At 50.2% G+C, this 20,284-nt stretch overlaps 1 protein-coding gene and 1 long non-coding RNA gene across 6 annotated transcripts in view; one reads left to right on the top strand and one right to left on the bottom strand.

Moving 5' to 3' along the window:
• Positions 1-2,490, top strand: part of LOC121672696 — a 27,991-nt gene extending 25,501 nt beyond the window's left edge. For 4 of the 5 annotated variants that reach the window (XR_006018947.1, XR_006018946.1, XR_006018949.1 and 1 more), the window contains one exon: positions 1,214-1,649. This is a non-coding gene — a long non-coding RNA (uncharacterized LOC121672696). Of the gene's footprint in view, positions 1-1,213; positions 1,650-2,418 lie in introns of those variants that run through there. The other variant, XR_006018948.1, reaches the window with a different exon arrangement.
• Positions 2,491-5,565: 3,075 nt separating this feature from the next.
• RBM38 (RNA binding motif protein 38) lies at positions 5,566-20,277 on the bottom strand. Its single transcript, XM_042045449.1, has 4 exons — positions 19,932-20,277; positions 19,082-19,205; positions 18,413-18,467; positions 5,566-7,009 (listed from the first exon to the last, which is right to left on the bottom strand). Exons 1-4 carry the CDS (start codon positions 20,097-20,099, stop codon positions 6,709-6,711), a joined length of 648 nt encoding a protein of 215 aa, XP_041901383.1. The 5' UTR covers positions 20,100-20,277; the 3' UTR covers positions 5,566-6,708.
• Between the last annotated feature and the right edge of the window lie 7 nt (positions 20,278-20,284).

The following is a 20,284-nucleotide window of genomic DNA, read 5'->3' as shown; positions in this document are numbered from 1 at the left end:
TCCATCCATCCATCCATCCATCCATCCATCCATCCATCCATCCATCCGTCCGTCCATCCATCCAAGCAGGCCTCAGCCCCCGCCTCCTCCGGGATCTCTACAGAGACACCATTTCTAGCAGTTTATTCGACAGCTACAAGAAAATATCCCTGCACTCTCCAGCTCCACAAGGCACGTGACCCAGACAGTGCCAATGGAATAAACATTTGGATTTAATTTATTATCTTTCCTGCAGGCTCTGTCTCAGCTGGTGGCTGCAGAGGGGCTGGGGCTGCTCCCTGCCTGTGGGATAGGGGCTGGGGCAGCCTGGCAGCCTCTACCCAACTCCATGGGATATTTTTATTTTTTTTCCATTCAAGCCTTTGCAGAGTTCCTGGCAGGACTGGTGCTTTCATCCAGATTGCAGATGCCCAAAATATCTGTATTCTGGGCTGAGCAGACTAGGCTGAAGTGCCCATGGTTGGCTGATTGAAGAGGACAGAGGGGAATGCAAAGAGACAGACAGACAGACAGACAGGAAAAGCACCTGAGTACGTATGGCAGCAGTGGGCAAGAGGATAGGGGATGCCCCCAGCTGCTGCCCCATCTCCAGGCATGGCTCTCACATCAGTGAGATATTTTTACTGTTTATCATCAGGGATATTTTTACTGTTTTTCCCAGTCTGATGAAGCCTGAGCTCAGTCCAGGACATGGTTTTGCCCCAGATTAGCTTGTGCTACCAGCCATTAAATTTGGTTGCATTGCTGTTATGTTATGCTTCTTATTTTAAATTATCTTCCAAACTGGGGTTCACCTGGCATCTTCAGAAAGCCAGGATTTGTGAAATAATAGTTAAAATGCCAGTTGAAATAAGGCATTTTTATGTATTCTTTCACATACACACACAAATACACACAGCTACTGATAAAAAACATGTGTTTGTTCATACATCCATGTTTCTAATCAGATTTATAATGTATATAATATAAATGTTTTTCTACATGTAAAATTCATTGGAAACAGGAAACCAAATTAGTTTACCTTACTAAAGTGCCGTGAAATAAAGAGCAGTGTACACGGTTGAAAAGAAGGTAGGATGTGGTTTTTGGAGGGCTTTTCTTCCCCCGAGGGCTTGTTCTACCATGTTTATGTCTAAAACCTGCTAATTTTAAAGCCAGCTCACAGGAGACTAATGGCATGACTTACTTATTTCATTTCACTTTCATTTTGCAGAGCTCAGGGTTTGTTTAAGGTGCTCACATGTCAGCAGCTCATGCGAACACACCAGCGGATGCTACAGGAGACCACAAATGGCCGTGGGTGTCTGCACACACTGACCCCTCCGTTTATCCATGAACAGGAGCCACTCCAGTGAGCTGAGTCTGATTTTAAAAGATCTTTTGAGTGTTAAACATGTAATAAGATGCTCAGTGCTATTTTCAAACCAAGACATGTTCCTGGCTGATTTACAAAAGACCACAGTCTCCAGTTTTATGCGGGCACATGCTTTTAAAAATCGGCTTCTGGGATTTTGGGTGCTCATCAATTCATCCTCTGACAAGCCTCCGTCTCTGACCTTTCCATTACCAACTTTTCCATCTCCAACTGCTTCATCAGCCTCCTGAGCATGGGCACACAGCTAATAAATCTGAGCCTTTAATTGCCCTCCCACACTGTGTGGCCTTATCTGAGCCATCATTCCTGTCGCTGTGCCTTGTCACATCTCTCTGCTTCCAGGTTTGTGCTGCTGGAGTCAGCAAAAGGATAAAACAACAGTTATTTGGGTTTGGGTTTAGGTACAAATCCCTGCAGTAACACACTCCGTGGTGGCATAGCCCCACATGACGTGTCTGACATGGCTGAGTTGGCCCTGCCAGGGGGGAGGTACAAACCCTCTGCTTCTATCTCATGCAAGGTCCCATTTTTTGATTCTTTATTCAGCTGAAACTATGCAAAAATTTGTGGAGGGGGGAAAAAACCCACAAACCCACCATAAATTCCCTTTCTAAAGACATCAGTAAGGACAGAGGGTGCTGCTGGCCCGGAGTGCTGATGCTGTGACCGCTGAAGCTCGAGAAGCCTCAGGTCCCAAGAACACCCAACGCCTCTGGTACCCAAGGGAGATTTATTTATTCCCCCACAATTTATCCCCCTGTCAGGAAGTTTCCCGCAGCCCTCCAGGAGAGTGGGTGCAGCAGTATCAGCAGCCACAGGTCTATCAGGCTGAGCAGAAGCTTTTCCAGGAACTATCTAGTGAAACACATGACCGTGCCCGGCCGAAGGGCGATACGTGACAGGCATTCACCGGGTTCCCGGCCAGGCAGTTGACTTTGTTATTCAAACTATTTTAGTGATGGTTTTTAATCCCAGGCTTAAGTTTTTCTTTTTCTGTTTTTTTCTTTTTTTTTCTGCCTTTCTTTTTTTACTCTCTGAACAAGGGAATCTCTACGCTGGCAGGATTCAGAGAGGCACAAAGGAGGGAAAAACAAGTTTCAGCCAGAAGAGAGGGGGAAAAAAAAGGATGCTGTTAGCATTCCCTCTATGTGAGGGGGTAAAAACATTTTGCTGTCAACTCTGTTTTAAAGGGTAAGTGCCAACAGCAGCCCAGTTACTATGCAAATAAATCCTATGCTTAGCCTTTCCCTCTCAGTGCTAAGTTTTGGTGCTGGGGCTCGTTAGCCAGGGAAGCTGGGCTGTGGGGGTTGGCAGAGCCCCCCATGTCCCCAGTGCCCTCATCCTCCTCCTGGGGATGGCCACTGGCTGGGGGTGCCACTGCAAAGCTCTGGACCTTGGCAGGAACCCATGGGTGTCCCCAGATAACGTGGGACAGTGGGGGGAGCGCTGCAGAGGTGAGGGCTGGGTACCCCTGCTCCTTATCAAGAGCAGATTCAGGCAGCAGCTGGCAGCAGAGCCCTTGGCTGTGGCTCTGTGACAGGGGACACCCCACGGACAGGCAGTGCCTGGAAAGGGCAGAAATCTCACCCGAGCCATCCCCCTTCATGGCAGGCAAGTGGGGAGGGTCTGGCAGCAGCCACCTGGGGTACAGGGCTATCTCTTGCTTGCTGCTGCCGGGTGGGAAGGGAGGTGATGCCAGGACATGATGCCAGATTCTGGCTGGGCTCGTCCAGGTGATGACCAGCACTCCAGCACTGGTATTTATGGTGACGCTTCTGCATGACAGCACAGGGGCTGCCCATGCTCCAGCCCACACAAGCCAAAACTCCCCCTGACAGCCCCAGTGTGATGGTTTCCCATAAAAAAGATTTGAATTTGTCATGCAAATGACTGGGCATGTGGGCACAGCTGTGAGAGGTGGCCTGGGCCAGGTCAGCTGCCAGCATGGCCACAGGGATGTGTCCAGGACAAGGTCTGGCCCCTCAAAGCTGGTTCTAGTCCTGGAACCTGCCAAGCAGATGCCAGGTGCTGCCAGGGCTGCCCTGCCAAAACCACCCAGCCCTTGCTGCTCCTCCCAATCCCTGAAGATTTTAAAACAAGCACTGTGACCCCCCCTGCTCGTCCCCTCCCTTGGCTTCTGTCGGGCTGCAGCAGAGCTGAGCTGCCCAGGATGAGCTTCCTTCGTGCTGGAACAACATTAGGAGGTGGAAGAGGATGCTCCATCAAGCAATGCACTAAAAACAAAATAAAATGATACTTTCAAGCAATTTCAAAGTGATTTAAGCTCTTGCCCTGTGCCACCCTGATCAGTCAGGAGCCAGGCAGCCACTGCCTCTCACGCACACCCCACTGCTCATACTCTGCAGTTTATCCCTTGTCCTGCTAACACAGCAACCCTTTGAGCTCTTCCCACTTTCCCAGCCTAGCACGGGACAAGGAAGTGCTTGGGCTCCTTTTCGGAGGCTCCCAGCAGCACCTGGCAGAGCAGCCCCGAAGGAGGACGGCAGAGTTCATCATTCTGCCCGCCCTCCCGCAATTTCACAGCCGCGTTTTCGCAAACAGGAAGGCGGCAGGTTGGGCTGTTGTTTTGATGTGGCTGTTTCTCGAAATGAGCCCGGAGCAAAACTGAGCAGGATCCAGGATTGGCACTCGGCAGCGCGGGGTGCTGGGAGTGCCGCCTGCACCCTCGCTTCCCAGCAGTTTGGCCACCTTTCAGGAAATCAGACAGCTAAATGGAAAATCATCACTCTTTTCACTTCAGGGCGCACTGCACACATGGGTTTTTTCAAAAACAAATCGATTTTCAGCAGCCTTGTTGTCCCCATTGAGCAGGGGAGATGTGGGCCCCCAGCAAAGACAAAAGCCCAGTTCAGCAGTGCCAGGCACCCCTGCCTGGGGACGGGCACCTCAATGCTGCTGGGCTGGGGCCAAGTGCTCCCCAGCAGCTCCCAGCACCTCCATCCAAAAATCCTCCCCTCCCTTCTCCTCAGAAGGACTCCTGACAGGGAGAAAGAAGAACTGCTGAATAATCTCCAGCCCTGATAGCACTTCAAAGGCAGGGCTCGGGCCAGGCTGCGCTCCCGCCAGCGCCGTGCTGGATGCGGTGCTTGGCTCTTACTCCTTTGGCAGCCCCACACGTATCCAGAAAGTAATTACTTAAAAAGGAAATAAATGTCACCCACATGGTTGTAAGCAAAACCCCGGGCAGGATGAACAGAGCCCCACCAGGATCTGCATTCTCACGCAACACAAGCAAGGCAAGAGCGAGTTGTTTCCATTCATCAAGATAGGCTGTTTACTCTGAGGCCTGCTGGTGACATTAGACATGCCCACCGTGGGCATTTAAGTTCCCCAGGGCAGCCACAGTGCTGAACTGCCTCTGCTTTCATCCTATGGCATCCTCTTCCCCCAGAATGGCTTTAGGCATCACCACCTGGAACAGCAGCAGATGCTGGTGCCAAAAACACGGCCCTTCCTGGCACCAGGCCTGCCGTGACCTTTATAGAGATGAACCAGATAACTGGCATGATCAAACAGAGTAATTTTATTTACTTTTACAAATTGATTCTTAAGTTTGTAACTGTCAAAATCTGAACACCAAACTTCTAAAGCAAGTTGGTTGGGAAAAGTCAAATGCAGCAGCAGAGCGGCGAAGGAGGCTCAGGGGTGTGAGCAACCTGCCAGAATCTCTCTGCTGCTGGCACCTGCCTAGCTCTGCTGGATCCGAGACACCCCCAGCAAATCCCCTTAACCCAGCCAGGGCTCTGGCAGACCACTCACTTTCAGATGGATTCAATTTTAGAAAAATAACCCCCAACTTATTCTAAGCAAATACCAGAAGGAAAGTGATGGCCTGAGAACTCTGGGATGAGATCCCATCTGCCCCACTGGAGCTGCACCAGGATGGCAGCACCTCCCACTCTCTGCTCCACACAGCATGAGGAAGCACTTGGTACAAGCCCAGAGAGTTCTGTGAGCTCAGAAACCCTCAGGTGCCTCGGGACACGCAGAGCAAGGGCAGCACGTGGGACACGCTGCAGGATGGCAGCAGGAGCTCTTCCCAGGGGACACGCTCCCAGCCCACCCCAGCACACTCAAGGGTGAAGTCCAGCATGGCCAGACCAGGTGGGTTGGGAAATACTCCCTAAGGCACTGCAGCCAAGCAAACATGGTACCAATACAGCATCGAATAATTTTAAAAGTTAAAATAGTTTATTGCTGTCTTTGTAGAAATGCACTTAACTTACATCGCCTGTTCTCTTCCTTTATTTGGCTGTTGGATTACAGGCATAAAAAGGTTACATTTACCCATTTGTTCAGTGACATAACACCTTTTTCTCTATTGCTCCACTCCTGATATTCTCCTAAACCTTGCTGGCCAACAGCCCCAAATCTCTTTTACATAAATACTGTAAATGTCTCCATAGGTTGCAGCATTGTAACAAAAGATCTACCAAAGTAGACAAAATGTTCAGTATTCTTGGTTGGTTTTTTGCATTTAAAAATATACCTAAATTTGAGATAATCTTAACAGAGTAACAATTACAATAAGAAAATAGTACAGTGCGTTGACTAAAGGAATATTCTGCTCTCCTTCAAGCCAATATTCCCTTTTGCATGTTGAAGTGATTCAGCAATTACTTAAGAACTTTTACCTACATACAATAATTTAGTAAAATGAGAATTAAACAAGGCAGATACTTACTACTATTCTTCTGTCTGCAATTCACAGCTCATGCGAATAAAATCGCAATAAATATTAAAAAATAGTTTTTCTTTCGCTTTTTTTTTTTCTGTAAGGCATCTCTGAGTATTACAAAGTTTTTGTACAACCAAAAAATAAGATTGCTTTTTTTCCATGTTCTCCGAGTACCTCTGTACCTCACCAGTAAATAAGAGGATTGTAGGCTGGATGAGGAAGGAAGGGCTGACGGGGCAGGGGGCGGAAAGAAGACCACAGGTGATGGAAGCAGACCGCGATGTGTGCAAGAATCTGTAGTTTTCCTGTGAAACATTTCAGCCGCTTTTAGAACATCTTCAAGACAGTATCTGTCCAGATTGAAGGAACAAAAAAAAAAAAAAAAAAACAAAAACAAAAAGGAAAAAAAAACTTACCAGAAGTCCACTTTCATAAGCACAGTCAGACTGCAAGGATTCGGGTTCGCCCTCAACACTATAAATAGCTTAGGTATCGATATGCACCTACATAAGGGGGATAAAGGGACGGGGTGATTTTTTTGTTTCTTTGTTTCTTTTATTGTTTTTTTGTTGTTTTGTTGTCCTAGTCGCATCCTTGCACGGTAAGGGATTGTCCTGGGAGGCCGAGCGGGCCCTCACTGCATGCGGTCGGGCTGCAGCTGCTGGGGCTGGTACTGCACAAAGGCGGTGGCGGGCGCCGCGGGGTTGCTGGCGGTGAGGGGCGGCTGCACCGTGCCCGTGTAGCCGTATCCCACGAAGCCGGCGGCGGGGGAGGCAGCGTAGGGGTACTGGTCGTAGGCAGCTGTGGTGTACTGGGAATAGGCTTGGCTGGCGGCGGTGTAGTCGATGTAGGGAGACGTGATGGACTGCACGGGGGTGGGGATCACCACGCTGGGCTGGATGATGGCTTGGGGGTAAACATAGTGAGGCGTGAGTCTGTGGAGGCAAAGGGAGAAAGTCAGTGAGGGGCTGGGCTTCCCCCCGGCCTGCACATCCCCTCTTCCCCCCAGAATTCACGTGCATCAGCCACGGAAATGGTGCTGCCCAGCAGTGCTGCCCTCGAGCGAGGGGTGCTCCCTGGGGTGGGGATGAAAAGCAAACACTCCTAGACCCAGAGTGGGAAAAGTGCAAGGTGAAGCAAGGATGGCAACTAATACACACACCCTGGTCCCCATGGCACGGATCTCCCACTATCCAGGCCGCTGGTCCCCAAAATAACCTCCTGGAAGGCCATGGCAGCCCCTGGCTCACCTAATTTCCTTGGCCCCCACACACCCTGCCTGTCCCTGCCAGCCCTTCTGCCTCCTGTATTCTCCACATCCCACCATCCAAACCTGGGTGGAGGGTCCTGAGGATGCACAGCCCCTGTTGGGGGCCTCCTGGCACCAGGGACAACGTGTCACTCTCCACTGTCCCACCAGGAATGAGCACTGTCCCTGGGCACAGCCCTGGGCCTGCCAGCTTGCCAGGTGCTATCAGTTACTACACACTTACACCATGTTTCCACAACACTGGATGTTTAGGGAATGCTACAGGGTGTTTGTTGTAAAACATGAGATGTTAATGCTGCTTTCTTCCCCCCAGTAGCTGGCAGGGCAGTGACACTCCTGTGTCCATGAGCTGTCACATCTGCCCCTGGCATCTCCACTGCCCTTTCCACAAGGGTCCAGAAGAGCTGCTTCTCCCAGGTTTGCCCCTGCCCTGAGGTAGCTGTGCTGCTGAGAGGAACTGAACAATGTCACAGTCAATTAAAGTCCTTAGATGGAAAGATCCTCGAGGTGATTAATGCAGGAGTGCCCACTAATTTGCTAGGAACTGCTAATGAGGAGGAAAGGCGGGGGGAAAAAAGCATCAAAATGAAAGGGCTGTATTTTCCAAAGGGCCTACGTCAAGTCAGGCCCCAAGCAAGGGCAAAAAACTGTGCAAACCTGAAGGTTTAGGTACATCCATACAAACTGCCATGGGCCAGAAAAAAATAGGGAATTGCACATGGCCTGGGGAGTACGACAGGGTGACACATCTGAGGCTTGTTTAAGAAACAGGGTTATTAAATACCAGCAAATGGCACAGTACCAGTGGAAGATCAGAACCACACGCATCAGAAAGGGCACCCTGAGGAGAAGGTCTCTTTGGCCACTGCTTGCTGAACCACATAAGGCCACAGAATGAAGCAAAGCCATCCCCTGAAAGCTTCTGCCACCCGCTCTCCAAACCCAGCTCATTCTGGCAAATAAAAATAACCCCAAGGCAAAACTCTGCAGGAAGATTATGCAGATTCAAATATTTTGGGGATTTTTGTGTGGATGTGTGTGACAGCACATTTTCAAACACAGCCACTTTTAAAAGCCTCCCACAGGCTCTTCACAAGGCACCGGGCTGTACATGGCTACCCTCATTCCACCTGAGCATCCTAAATCTCAGCCACCACCTGCAGCATGCTGGGGTCCACCTGGGGCTGGTCCCACCTACCCAGCACTTACAGGGCTGTTCCCACTTGCTTTACAACCAGCACTGGATGGTTTAATCTGCTCTTCTGGCAGGAGAAAGGCTTCTCACAAACAAGTGCTCATCTGAACCGAGTTTTCTCTCCTTTTCCCACTCCCATATGCAGTTTGGTTTTGCTTGAGACAATTTGCATGACAAGAGAATGACTGCTCTCCTCTCCCCACACAGCAACACTGTCTCTGAAATCAGGGTCCTTCCATATGCCCAGGGCAGCAGGGAGGATGGATGATGGTGAGCAGAACCTCAACTTTTGACTCAGTGCAAGACCTTCTCCTGAGGCCACAGACACCCCTGGACAGCAAGAGGGACCTCACAGCCTTTCAGTCCATAAACACACCATACCCAGCATCACCCTGTGGGTAACAAGAATGAGATGAGGCAGCAGAAATGCATTGAATCCCTTTTTGTTCAGCTCTGATCTAAACTGAGGCCAGCACAGCTGAATCAGAGCTGGAGCTTAGGCACCAGCTCAGCCCAAGGGCACTTCATGTCCACACTCACACCAGGCAGTGGCAGCCGCCTCTTGGAGGAGCAGGGCTCAGTCCCACCCAGAGGCTCCTCACGCCCTTCACTGGGGGATTTTCTCTTTCATTCTGTTTTAAATAACACAGAGGTGCAAATGCTGCTCTCTGGGCCTGCCAGGGCCTGGGAAAAGGCTCTGCAGAGGCACGCCCAGGCTCTTGGGGATGACATGAGCAGACTCTGTCCATGCTTATTGCTCTACCCTGGTAGATCAGCAGCTCAGACAACCTCCTGCATCCCAGACTGGGAATGGATGCTCTGGCTGCTCGTCACTGCTCCCTACACCTCACACCCTGCCCCCAGGCTTCCTGGTACTCCAGGGCCCAGCAAAGTTAAAATCATTCCACAAATGCAACAAAAAATGCACAATCCACTGAAAACCACCCAGCAGCAGGAGCAGAGGAGGGGCCTGCACTTTTCCTGCCCACAGGCAATCCACCTGCGCTCACCAAATGACCAGAACAGTCCGAGAGACTCCCAGCCTGACTCCCACCCTGTTTGAGCAGCTCCTCCATGTCCCTTGCTGCCACCCAACTGCTCTCCAGAGCCGGCAGAGCCCAAGTGGAGGATGTGGTGCCATCAGGGCGAGTGGACATTCCCAGCTCATCCCAAGGAACTCCGCATTGTTGGCTTTGCTTTCACACGTGGAGCGCCTCCACCGCAGCTCCGTGGTGGGCTTGGACACAGCAAATCTGCAACATCCTGCACTACATTTTTCCCTTAGCAAGGAGAAATTCCAGCTCTTCAGTGCTACTTGGAATAAAAAGCACCATTAGCTTGGAAGACAGAAAGTACTCCTGTACCCTGCTTCCAGAAATCCATCCCACCAGCCCAGTGCATACACAAGCACACAACACACACCACAGTTGGTACTGCACTAAAAAATCACACTCAGCAACTCCAGGATCTGCTTCTAAAGGGAATGTAAATGTAAAAGGGAAGGTTCTTTTGGTCTGTGGGATTTCAGTAATTCAGCTAGAAATTTCAGGCAAGATATTGTGCAGTTTGGTCTTCTGAATTAGGTGGACACATGGCAACTCATCGATCAAAACAAAACACACAACCCAAAGTAAGGTCACTCTGATGACTTGCAGCTACAAACAAAACAAACCAGTGCACTAGGATGAAGTTCTCTGCTGGCTACATTCAGCATCCACAGAAAACCTTAAAATAATTCCCCCTCTTCCATTATTTCTGCAGATGATCTTTCAGGAGATAAATTTTAAAAAAGCAAGCTGTTCTAGAGTTCTCCTTCTAGAAAACAGCAAACTCTAATCTGAATTTCTACAGGATGAGTCACATTTGTGTTTTAAGATGCCTTTCCCTTCCTCCCTCCCTGCAGTTTTCCTCCATCCCCCACGATGGGTCCTGCCAGCCAGAAGAGAACTTCATCAAAAACACACACGGTGTGATTATAAAACATCAACCAAGTGATCAGCCGTGGCCACCACACACCAAAGTCATCCTGTGAACAGCAGATGGACGAGATGCTGCTGGCACAACAACAGATCACGGGCAAAGGCCACCCAACACAACGAGCATGGTCAAACCTAAGCCTAGAGGCGGCGGTGGCACAGGAGGGACAGCAGGAGGGACAGCAGGGACTTGGCAGGGCCGTCGTGGTGCCAGCCCATGCTCCTGACCACGTGGCACCACGCCACGCTGCCCCGGCAGCCAGAATTGAAACAGAACAAAAGAGATGGTTACAGAGCCACTGGCAGAGGGGACGCAGGCTCTGTCCTGCTTTGGCTGCGGGACAGAACAAAAGGGGCCCTGTTTTGGTGCAGGCCTGGGTGGAGATGTTCAAACATGTCAGGGAAAGAGTAGGGAGAGCAAGCTTGGCTCCAGGCAGATGAAAAAGTCCATTTCAAAACCTGCCATCGCCCAGGTCTCCCCACCACAGCAGCAGGGCAGGGCTGGCTGGGGGGCAGCCAGGAAGAAGGGACAAGTCAGGTGGAAATGTGTCCCACACCTCTTCCCAAACACCGAGGAAGAAGAACGAGCTCTCATCAGCAGCTCTCTCCAGCAATGCTCATCTCAGAGACACTTCATATGTTTGACTATTTTGTATCAGATTTACACCTAAAATGTGCTTTAGCTGCACTTTCTCAGCTCTCTGCCCTCCTGCAGGACTTCCTACACACGAGCCATGGGCTGCTCCTGCGAGCTGCACGAGTTTGGGAGAGCAACAAGGTGGGAGTTCCTGACCCCCTTGATCTCTGCCAGCCCTGCTGGGAGCTGGTTTTGTCAGTTCTGAAGAGGTGGAGACAGCTGCACCCCTCTGTCAGGAGGGACACGGCATCACACAAACATTTGGGAAACAAGGAGGGGCACAGGGCTCTTGGCAAGCCTCACAGAGATCAGCACACAAACGCCACCACCCCGACCAGCCTTTTATTCCTTGAAGAATAAAAGAAACAGAGACCTTTGTGTCTGCCAGTGAAGGCACAAATTCTGGCATTTGACCCCAGGAATTTGGCCTCCATTTTCACTAGAGCTGACCCATTAGCTGCCACAGGGACACCCACACTGCCACAGCACGTGATGGCAGGCGGTGCTGGGGGTGCTGCAGGAGCAGCTGAGCACAGCCCCTGGTGATGTGACACCTCCAACCACTGCCTGCAGGGCAGACCCAAAGGTGCACTTTGAAGTGGGCTCCTGAGTTGAAAGCTGCTCTGGGAAGCACACCCCACACTTGCACTGGCAGTGCCACGGCACCACCGCAGAGCTGGAGATGCATCCTGGTGTCACTCACACTCCAAGGAATCGCTCCTCAGGGACACTCCCAAGCCAGCAAGCACTCACCTCGAGGAGACACTCTTAGCAAACGTGTGTAGAGTACAGGCAGGGTTGGCCACAGGTATCATACGGGCCCCAGCCACGATGACAGGCTGTAGAAATGTGAGAAATTCAGGTGCTGTTCTCAATCCAGACATGAGGAGGAGGCTGGAGTATGGCCAGGGGGTCCCTGCCTGCCCACAAGGACTCACTCCAGGAGGGGATCACAGTTTATCCACCAAGACTTTGGTGCAGATCTTGGTTGTGCCCCAACCCCTCCACAGTCCCTCACCATTCACTGACAGGGCTGGGCTTCAACCACGACATGACAAACCTCCAACTCCTGAAATGTCCCTACTAAAGCTGATTTAAAGCACTGAAATGTCAACAGCTTCTGCCTCATCAGCCAGCTATCCCAGCCAGCTCAAAGTCACACAAGGATGAACTCCGCAGCTCCATGGGATTTATCCTCACCTGCTGCAATACGACACAAACACAAAATAGCAAAGCAATCAACACAATTTCTGCTCCTCTCTGTCTGTCTTCTCCTCATCCTCTGTCCCTCTGAGAAGATTTACACAGCAGCCTGTGCAAACAGGTACAGGACTGAGTTTCCTGCTTCCCTGCTGGGAGCAGATGTCACCACACCAGTGGCAATCACCAAGGCATGACATGCCACAACACTGTCCCAGACCGCAGTCAGTGGGGAAAAACCAGACAGAAATAAAAAAGAGGCAGCAGACCAAAGGTGGGAATACATCTCACAAAGATCTAATCCTTTTCCTCAGCTCAACCAGGAGTCTGAGATCAACATGCTGAGCTCCACCATGAGTTATAGCCAGGCTCAATAGCTTTATCCTCTGCATCTTGCTTCCCCCACACCCAAAGGAAGAAGGAAAAAAAAAAAAAACACCATGATCCCAAACAAAGGCATGCTGGGCCAGACCAAAAATAGTTTTGGAGAAGCAGGCTGAAAAACACTCAGGTAGCAGGAGATAGTATCTGCCTGAAACAAGAGCCATCTGGCACCAAGGAAAAAGCCACATGGAAGTTTATCCGCAACTAGTCAGCTCTCCAGAGAAGGAAAAACCCCTCCCCTTTCCAGTTATCAGCACAGCCAAACCAGAAACTAACTGACAGAAGAAACAGGGACTGCTTCACTCCAGTGCACGACAGGAACCTGAGTCCTTCAACATCAGTGTGAGGGACCTGGATGGTAGGGAAAACCAGGGTCCCCCCCAACAGATTAACCCAGGAAGCTCCAGAATTCTGTCTTTGAGCTCTGCACTTTTCTTCTGCAATTTAGAGAAGATCAATGGCAGAAACATCTCTAAAGTCTTCTAAGTACCCGACAAGTTTTGGAATCATATACCTTACAGTGACTACTTTCAACTGGTTCCATTTTTAACAGACTTTCTTTTTTTACACATGATCCCTTCCACTGACCCTTAATTAAAACCATCCACCCATTTGCTTTATCAAAACCCCCTTTCTTGGAGAGATGGAGTATTTTGAAGTAGAATGCTTCAGCTATGGAAGAAGCAATGAAATACCTCTTTTTGATAAAAGAAGGCCCACACTGATAAAACAAGTAATTAAGTAATTTCTCAGTCAAGAAAGAAATTCCATTTTAAGAGTTTGTGATCTCTGCTATCAGTGGTGTCTTTGTTGTAGTAGAACATTTAAAACATCTCAATCTAATCCCTCCACACCTTCCTGCAACCTGGAATCATGGGGCATGCCTGGATCCAGCATGGCTTTCCCAGCCTCTGCTCTTTGGCCAGAGCAGCTCAACCCTGACACAGGAGAGCTAAAATGCTCAAAGCTGGTGACAGGGAAATTGCAGGGGACAGCACGACCCCGTTTACAGCACTTGGAGACTGAGAAACAGGAGACTGCGTTTTAACTCCCAGGTCCACGACTTTTCATCTTTTGTGATCATGGAGTATATTTAGCTCTGGTATGTAGCCTGCTCCCATCCGTGGGGAACAAGTTCTTCATAAAAGTCATATTTAGAAGTGACCCGGTGTCCTTGCTACCAAATTATCAGCACAACAACTGTCTGGTTCCCTGGCTGGTGCCCTCAGCGCCGGGGCAGGATGCCCAGGGCTGCATTCATCATTCGAATTACTGGGCATGTGCTTAATACTACGAGCTGGGGCCCATATGCCAGCAGCTGCTCAAAGGAAACATGAGATCAAGCACAAGCTGGGCTGCTCTGGAAATTCAGACATGTGCATCAATCTGCCACATTGGGATTCCGTGGCACCAGCCAGAGCAGCACAGGAGAATTTTGGATCTGCCACTCCCCAGCTCCTGCACCAAGGGGAAAGGACTCAGGTCTCTGCTGCTCAGGAGGCTGCTCTTGTGCTGGGGAGGATGAAGAGAAAATCCACCAGAGGCAATGGAATCACGTGGAGAAGATGGCACAACTCAAGCCATGTGCTGTAAAGACATAGCTAGAGCCAGCTCAGCCTGTCTCTCCATCACACACAAGCCTGTGCCCCAACTGCCCAGGCATGGCTCGGACCCTTCACCCAGAGCCTGTCCCTTGCAACAGGTCTGAGCTTGGCACATCATTCACATGGCCAAGTGTGAGGTCACTGTATCAGACCATGCTTTTATATTGTTTTACAGGCAGAACATGAGCAAATTGTGCCCCAAACCCAAAACAAATGGCACACCAAACCCCTGGGTCTCACACCAGCACTTGCCATCTTGAAGTAGATGTTCAAGAAAATTCTCAAAGCTGTCTGATCTGCTTATAGATACATGTCTGTGCTTAAAACCTACAAATGAAAAAATTAAAAAAGGGATTTCTTTCTGACTGGCAAGCATTTGGTCTGAACAGCAGTCACCATGCATGAGAACCAGCAGCTGAAGCCATTTGGAAAATGGATTTGGACATTTCTTAGGAAATGCCCCCTCTCCTCCCCAAGCTTTCATGTTCCTGGCACAGGATAGCACCAGGTGCCGGGTGCTGCATCCTCATGAGCCTGCTTGGAGTGGGATGGGATCCTGCAGCCTCCAGCTCCGGGTAAGTGGGCAGTGGGAAGCTGGAGCAGGGGGATGCCAGCTGACAGAGGCTGGGCACAGCACGGCCAGCGTACGCCCTTTCATAAGCATAACCACAGAAAAGATGAAAGTTTGTTGCCTTTTATTTTTAACCCAATAGAGAAATTTTAAGGATAAACAGCTGCGAGGGAGGCTGGGCTGACACAAAGAGGGACTTTCTTCACTTCCTAACTGCAGCAGCATCAGTGCATGAAATTTTAAACTCAAAGAGATTTAACTCTTTCTGCTGTTGCTGGAGACCAAATGCGGGCCAGAGGCAGGGGGCCACCAAAACAAGTAACTACACATGGATGGGGTCTCTGGAGCAATGACATCCAATGTGCAGCTATGGAAAGAGCTGGATCCTGCCACAAGAGACAGCTTTATGTTTGCAAGAGCTCAGTCACTTACTCAGTCACTGGTAGATCTCCCACACAGATAGCTCCTTCGCTGAGGCACAGCCACAGGAATGCATCTGCCATATGCTGCCTGTGGCCAGAGCAGCAAGCACAGAGGAGAACCAGGGAATCCCCGCACCCTGCACAGACTCAAACCTGCCTCCAGCTTGAGAGTCCCAGAGGAAAGGACCAAGAGGTGGGACCAAGTAGCTCTGTCACATCACCTGATCACTAAGTGTGGCAGCTGCAGGGACGAACTGGCACTGCCAGGTGCCTCCAAGCAAAGCACAGTCTGCAAGCTCCAGGCTGAGCCCCAGGCCAAATGCTGCTTCCCTAAACTCAGCAGCCGGATCTCCAAGTCCCCCTGACACAGACACATCCTTTGCCTTGCATTACTGTTCAGATCTCTGGTTACAACAAGCTAGAAACTTCTTTTCCAAACAGGATTTACTACTGACTCCGTGCTGTCTGCTGTGCAAGTGCCTCCTCTGCCAGGACAGCAGGAGGAAGGAGAGAGGCTCCTCATGGTTTCTCTTTCTGTTCCGCATAGCCCTGGCAATATTTACGGCTGCATTTGGGTGTCTGGGGCTGGGGGGGGGGAAGCCTTCAGTTTATAAATAATCCTCACTGCTGTTTGGGTAATTTTCATAGTTTCCATTCATTTCAGGTTTCACCAAAACCTGCCTTTTGTGGTTTGATAGCTGGGACACGACTGGCTGCTTGCTCTTTGTTAACTGCCCAGGAGTTAACGGTTGTTCATTCATTCCTGCCCTGCCAAGCCCAGCACACTCACCAAGCACCCTGTGCCCCGTAACAATCATCTTTTGGAAACCACAATGCCAACCCCTGGGCACAAACACTTTGCAGAGACAGGAACTACAGGAGGAAGAGCCAGGCAACATCTCACACCAGGGGCAAAGCAGCCGAGCCACTGGGCTTCCTTTGGGAAAGGTCAGGATGGAGTCTGCATGGCCCAGAGCAAACAGACAACAGCAATTCAGTGACAGACCCTGATAAACTCCTCATCTACCCTCGTATCCCACAGAGGGCCAAGGAAATTGTGGGTTCAAGGGAGTGCAAGAGTGAAGTCTGGCAGGCTCTTAATTTTGTTGGTCTACTGAGGAGACAAAGAAGGAACTGGCAGCCAAGCTCTGTTGCTTGACTGAGCACCTGAGGCTTCACTCAGAAGCCACAGAGCAGCAGCCCCAGTCCTGGTGCTCAGGTAAACACATTCTGCCAAACCCACATTTCCAGTGATTCTGCTGCAGCAATGACTGAATTCAATGAAATTCTTGTTTACTGATGCTTGCAAATAATGATATATAATCCCCTGCCTCCAGCCCTCCATTCTCCTGGTTCCTGTCTCTGGGCAACTGATAAATAATTTATAGTGTTCTCCGCTGTATGTGCTAACTGCAGCTCTGCTGGTTTAATGATGAAACCAATGCCTAAGAACTGCAACAGGAACTGTCTAGATCACAAGGAACATGTAATCAGTCAATCCCACGCTCCTCTGGATGTGAAACCAAAAGCAAAATGTTGAAAAAAAAATGTTTTCCAGAGCTGCAGCTGTGGGGTAGGAAGGGCACCCAGAGAACAGCAGATAATCTGCAAGGTGCTCCTGCCAACACGAGGAGTTTAACGGGCTTCACCATTTCACCCTTCTCTGTTCCCATGCATGGCAGGACTTGCCAGAGGCTGCTTTTATTGGCAACTTCTCTCCTGCACTCCCATGCAAAAATCTCTGGGTTCGCATCTCAAAGGTGCTGCTGCTGCTTTGGGGGCTGTAAAAGCTCTTGCAGCTCCCATGCAAGGAGAGCTATTAAAAAGCAGCATCTTGCCTATGCAGACTAATGTGGCTCTTGCCCCAAAAAAGGGGAGACTCTTCATTTCATGGCAGATGTTCTTCAAGGCTCTCCAGCAGAGCTGTAACCGCTTGCGAAGAGCAGCGTGTTTGAACCGTACACAGCACATGTACACTGGGTGTGCACTATTGTGGCAACACAGCCTCTTACATCCATAAACTCATCGGAATGAGATTATCCAGGCAGTTGGCAACTGCAGCCACAAGGGCAGAGGAATGAAAGTTTTATTGTTAGCAGATTTTTTTTTCTTAAAAAAAAAAAAAAGAAAAAGAAAAAAGAAACAAAACACCCGCAAAAAAATGAGCGGAGAACAGGGAAGGGATGAAGTATTGCTGTTGACAAAGGCCAAAATCCCATCTATTTATATTAGAGTCACACAAAAACCACAGCAGGGCAGTACTCAAAAGCTTTTAAAAATGCACCTACTTTCTTAATGCTCTTAGAAAATAATAATAAAAAACCTTATCAATATTCACTTTCTGAAATGGTGTAAAAAAAGAGCTGCATCAATCATTAAACAGTTAAATGAAGGCAGTATGACAGTCACTATTGTTCTCGTGAAGCACACTTGTCTTTTGCCGAGCAGCTGCCAGATCCTATTAGATGTATAAAAAGAGGACTTTTCTAACCGAGTAGGGATGGTATAAGCTATTGAAAACAGCAGACAAAAGGCCACTTTTGCAGACTATTCAAGCCTTGTATAACATCTGTCCAAAATCAATTTTTGACCTAATGTTACTTTCATTAAGTAACAGACTTTGTTTCCAATGCAATTTGTTTTCTAGGATAAAACTGTATCCTAAGCATTATTACGTGGGAAACAGCACAGAGGAAGCAGAGGATCTTATTTGAGAAACATGAGAACAGAATTTGCTTAATTGTTTTGACACCTTAAGTACTATAATAGAGAAACTATTTTCCATTTATTTGAATTCCTGTGAATTCTTGAAGTTGGCAAAGCAGCGAGCAATGCACTGGGTTTATTATGACTAAGATTTACTGAGGATAAAGAAGGATCTTTGGGAATTACATTAAAGCTGACAAATGCACAAAACTTCTGAAATCTCCACCAGAAATAAAGTACTCTGAACATTAACAACAGCTGTTGAAACTGTCCACTCTTGACGGTGAAGGCTTTTCTCACACATTTTAAATAATGAGGAAGTTGATTTGTGAATTTGATTTCAAACAGACCGTTAGGAAACATTTCCACTTACCCAAAGGGTCTCTGAATGAAGGCTGGATGTAGCTGCTGCACACCTATGGTAAAACCTAAAAAAAAAAGGTTCAGAAAAAAAAGAAATATTAATGAATGGCATCCATTGTACCATTCAACTTGTAACACACAGGCAGAATTACACCACACGTCTTTGCATTTGATCTGCTATGCATGTGAGCAAATTCAGAGCTCCATTTAGAAACAAGTTAAATTTAACATGCATATGTGATATGCACGAGGAGCAGATGGGAATTCATGATGAAAGCCCAGTGTGAACGTGCTGTTATCGAACAGACAATGGGGTATAAAGCCTTATTTTACACACTGGGTACTGTGGTCATTAAACCAAAGGGAGAAATGATGAAGTGGATCTTACTGTTAATTCTCATGTAACAAAGAGGGTAACGGGCAAACGGATCAGCCATGGAAGGAAACAGCTTTAACTCAGTCATATGGGCTTTGGTGAGTAACATTAGTGCAGCAGGGCTGAGTAAGAAGATACAGCAGAGAGGTAACTGGACTGCGTAGCGTCCTCAGCCAACTATCAGAACTATGGGGGACAGATAAAAGCACATCACCAGATCAGATGATTCCAGCCCGAGGAACTTGTTTCCTCATCTTACAAGTTATTCTAATAGAGAGAGATGGGATCTCCTGGATGCCTCACCAGTTTGAATACTCCTTGGTTTCGCTCCCAAATACGCCAGGTTCACATTTGCTTTCCTGCCGTCAATGATGGGGTTTGGGTCTTTGCAAGCTCTTTCAGCAGCAGCTCTGTCTGCCATGGTCACCTGGAATCGAGTACAGCCTTGTTTGTAGCAACAGTGCTTTGTAAACAGTCCAGCAACAGGCACTAAGTGGAGTTTATTTATTGTTCTATTTTGAATCGGGAGCTGAACTCCCTGCGTGCAGCCTCGCTTGCACGGCGAGATGGGAAGGGCTGCTGGGACTCGACGGCAAAGCGGGGGCTCCCCCCGCGCCCGGTTTCCCCGCTGGGCCGGTGCCAGCTGTTTTCCCCTGCCCTTCCACCTCCTCCCCGTGCCTTTTTTAAGAAGCTGGTGGAGCCCTTCCCAAAACCCCCGGCGCAGAGTTCAGGGCAGCTGCGGGCGGGATGCGGGGACCGCGCTGAGCCCCGCACGGATATCGCACGGCGGGAGGGAGGAGGAGGTGCTGAAACGAACGGCACGGCCTCGGCCAACACAGGGGGCTGCTCCCGGGCCCCCAGCCCAGCCTTTGTCCTGACCGAGCCCCTGGTTCTCGCAGCGGGCACAACCTCCCTGGGCCCTGCACCCAGCGCTCCGCGGCAGCGACGGGACGGGCGGCGGCTCCGCAGTGCCCGGCACCGGGGGGTCCGCCCGGCCACAGCGGGGCTTTGTCCGGCCACACCCGGGAGCTCGCCCGGCCACTCCGGGGGACTCGCCAGCCCGGGGCTCCGCTGCCGGCCCCTGTCCCGGCGCACGGGGGGCAGCGGGGGTAGCGCCGGCGCCCGTCTGGGCGCGGAGCGGAGCGGCACTTACAAAGCCGTATCCTCGGGATTTGCCGGTCTGCCGGTCCGTGATCACCACGGCCTCCTCGATGTCCCCGAAGACCTCGAAGTACTTCCTGAGGGAGGAGTCGGTGGTGTGGTAGGGCAGCCCCCCGACGAAGATCTTGGTGAAGGTGGTGTCCTTCTGCACGGTGTGCATGGTGCCGGGAGCGGCCGGCCCCGGCCGGCATCCACCCCGAGCAGAGCCGCGCCCCGCCGAGCCCCCCGCGGCGGCCGAAGGCAGCGGAGCGGCGGCGGGTCCCGGGGCCCTACAGCCGCCTCATGGCCGCGCCCAGAGCCAGAGCGCGGCCCCGCGCCCGCCCGCCGGTGCCGGTGAGAAGCGGC

Source organism: Corvus kubaryi, unplaced genomic scaffold, assembly GCF_017639235.1.
Source record: "Corvus kubaryi isolate FWS band 111438036 unplaced genomic scaffold, C.kubaryi_AGA036_p1.0 134, whole genome shotgun sequence".
In the NCBI taxonomy this organism is placed as follows: domain Eukaryota; kingdom Metazoa; phylum Chordata; class Aves; order Passeriformes; family Corvidae; genus Corvus; species Corvus kubaryi.
This window is presented reverse-complemented; position numbering and strand designations above follow the sequence as displayed.

What these genes read in the sequence shown, in the direction of transcription:
- RBM38 (XM_042045449.1), bottom strand. Translation starts at nt 20,099, where the DNA reads ATGCACACCGTGCAGAAGGACACCACCTTCACCAAGATCTTCGTCGGG. An exon ending in AATCCCGAGGATACGGCTTT is followed by an intron (nt 19,206 to 19,931) that starts GTAAGTGCCGCT and finishes ACTCGATTCCAG; the next exon opens with GTGACCATGGCAGACAGAGC. An exon ending in TTCATTCAGAGACCCTTTGG is followed by an intron (nt 7,010 to 18,412) that starts GTAAGTGGAAAT and finishes TTGCCTCCACAG; the next exon opens with ACTCACGCCTCACTATGTTT.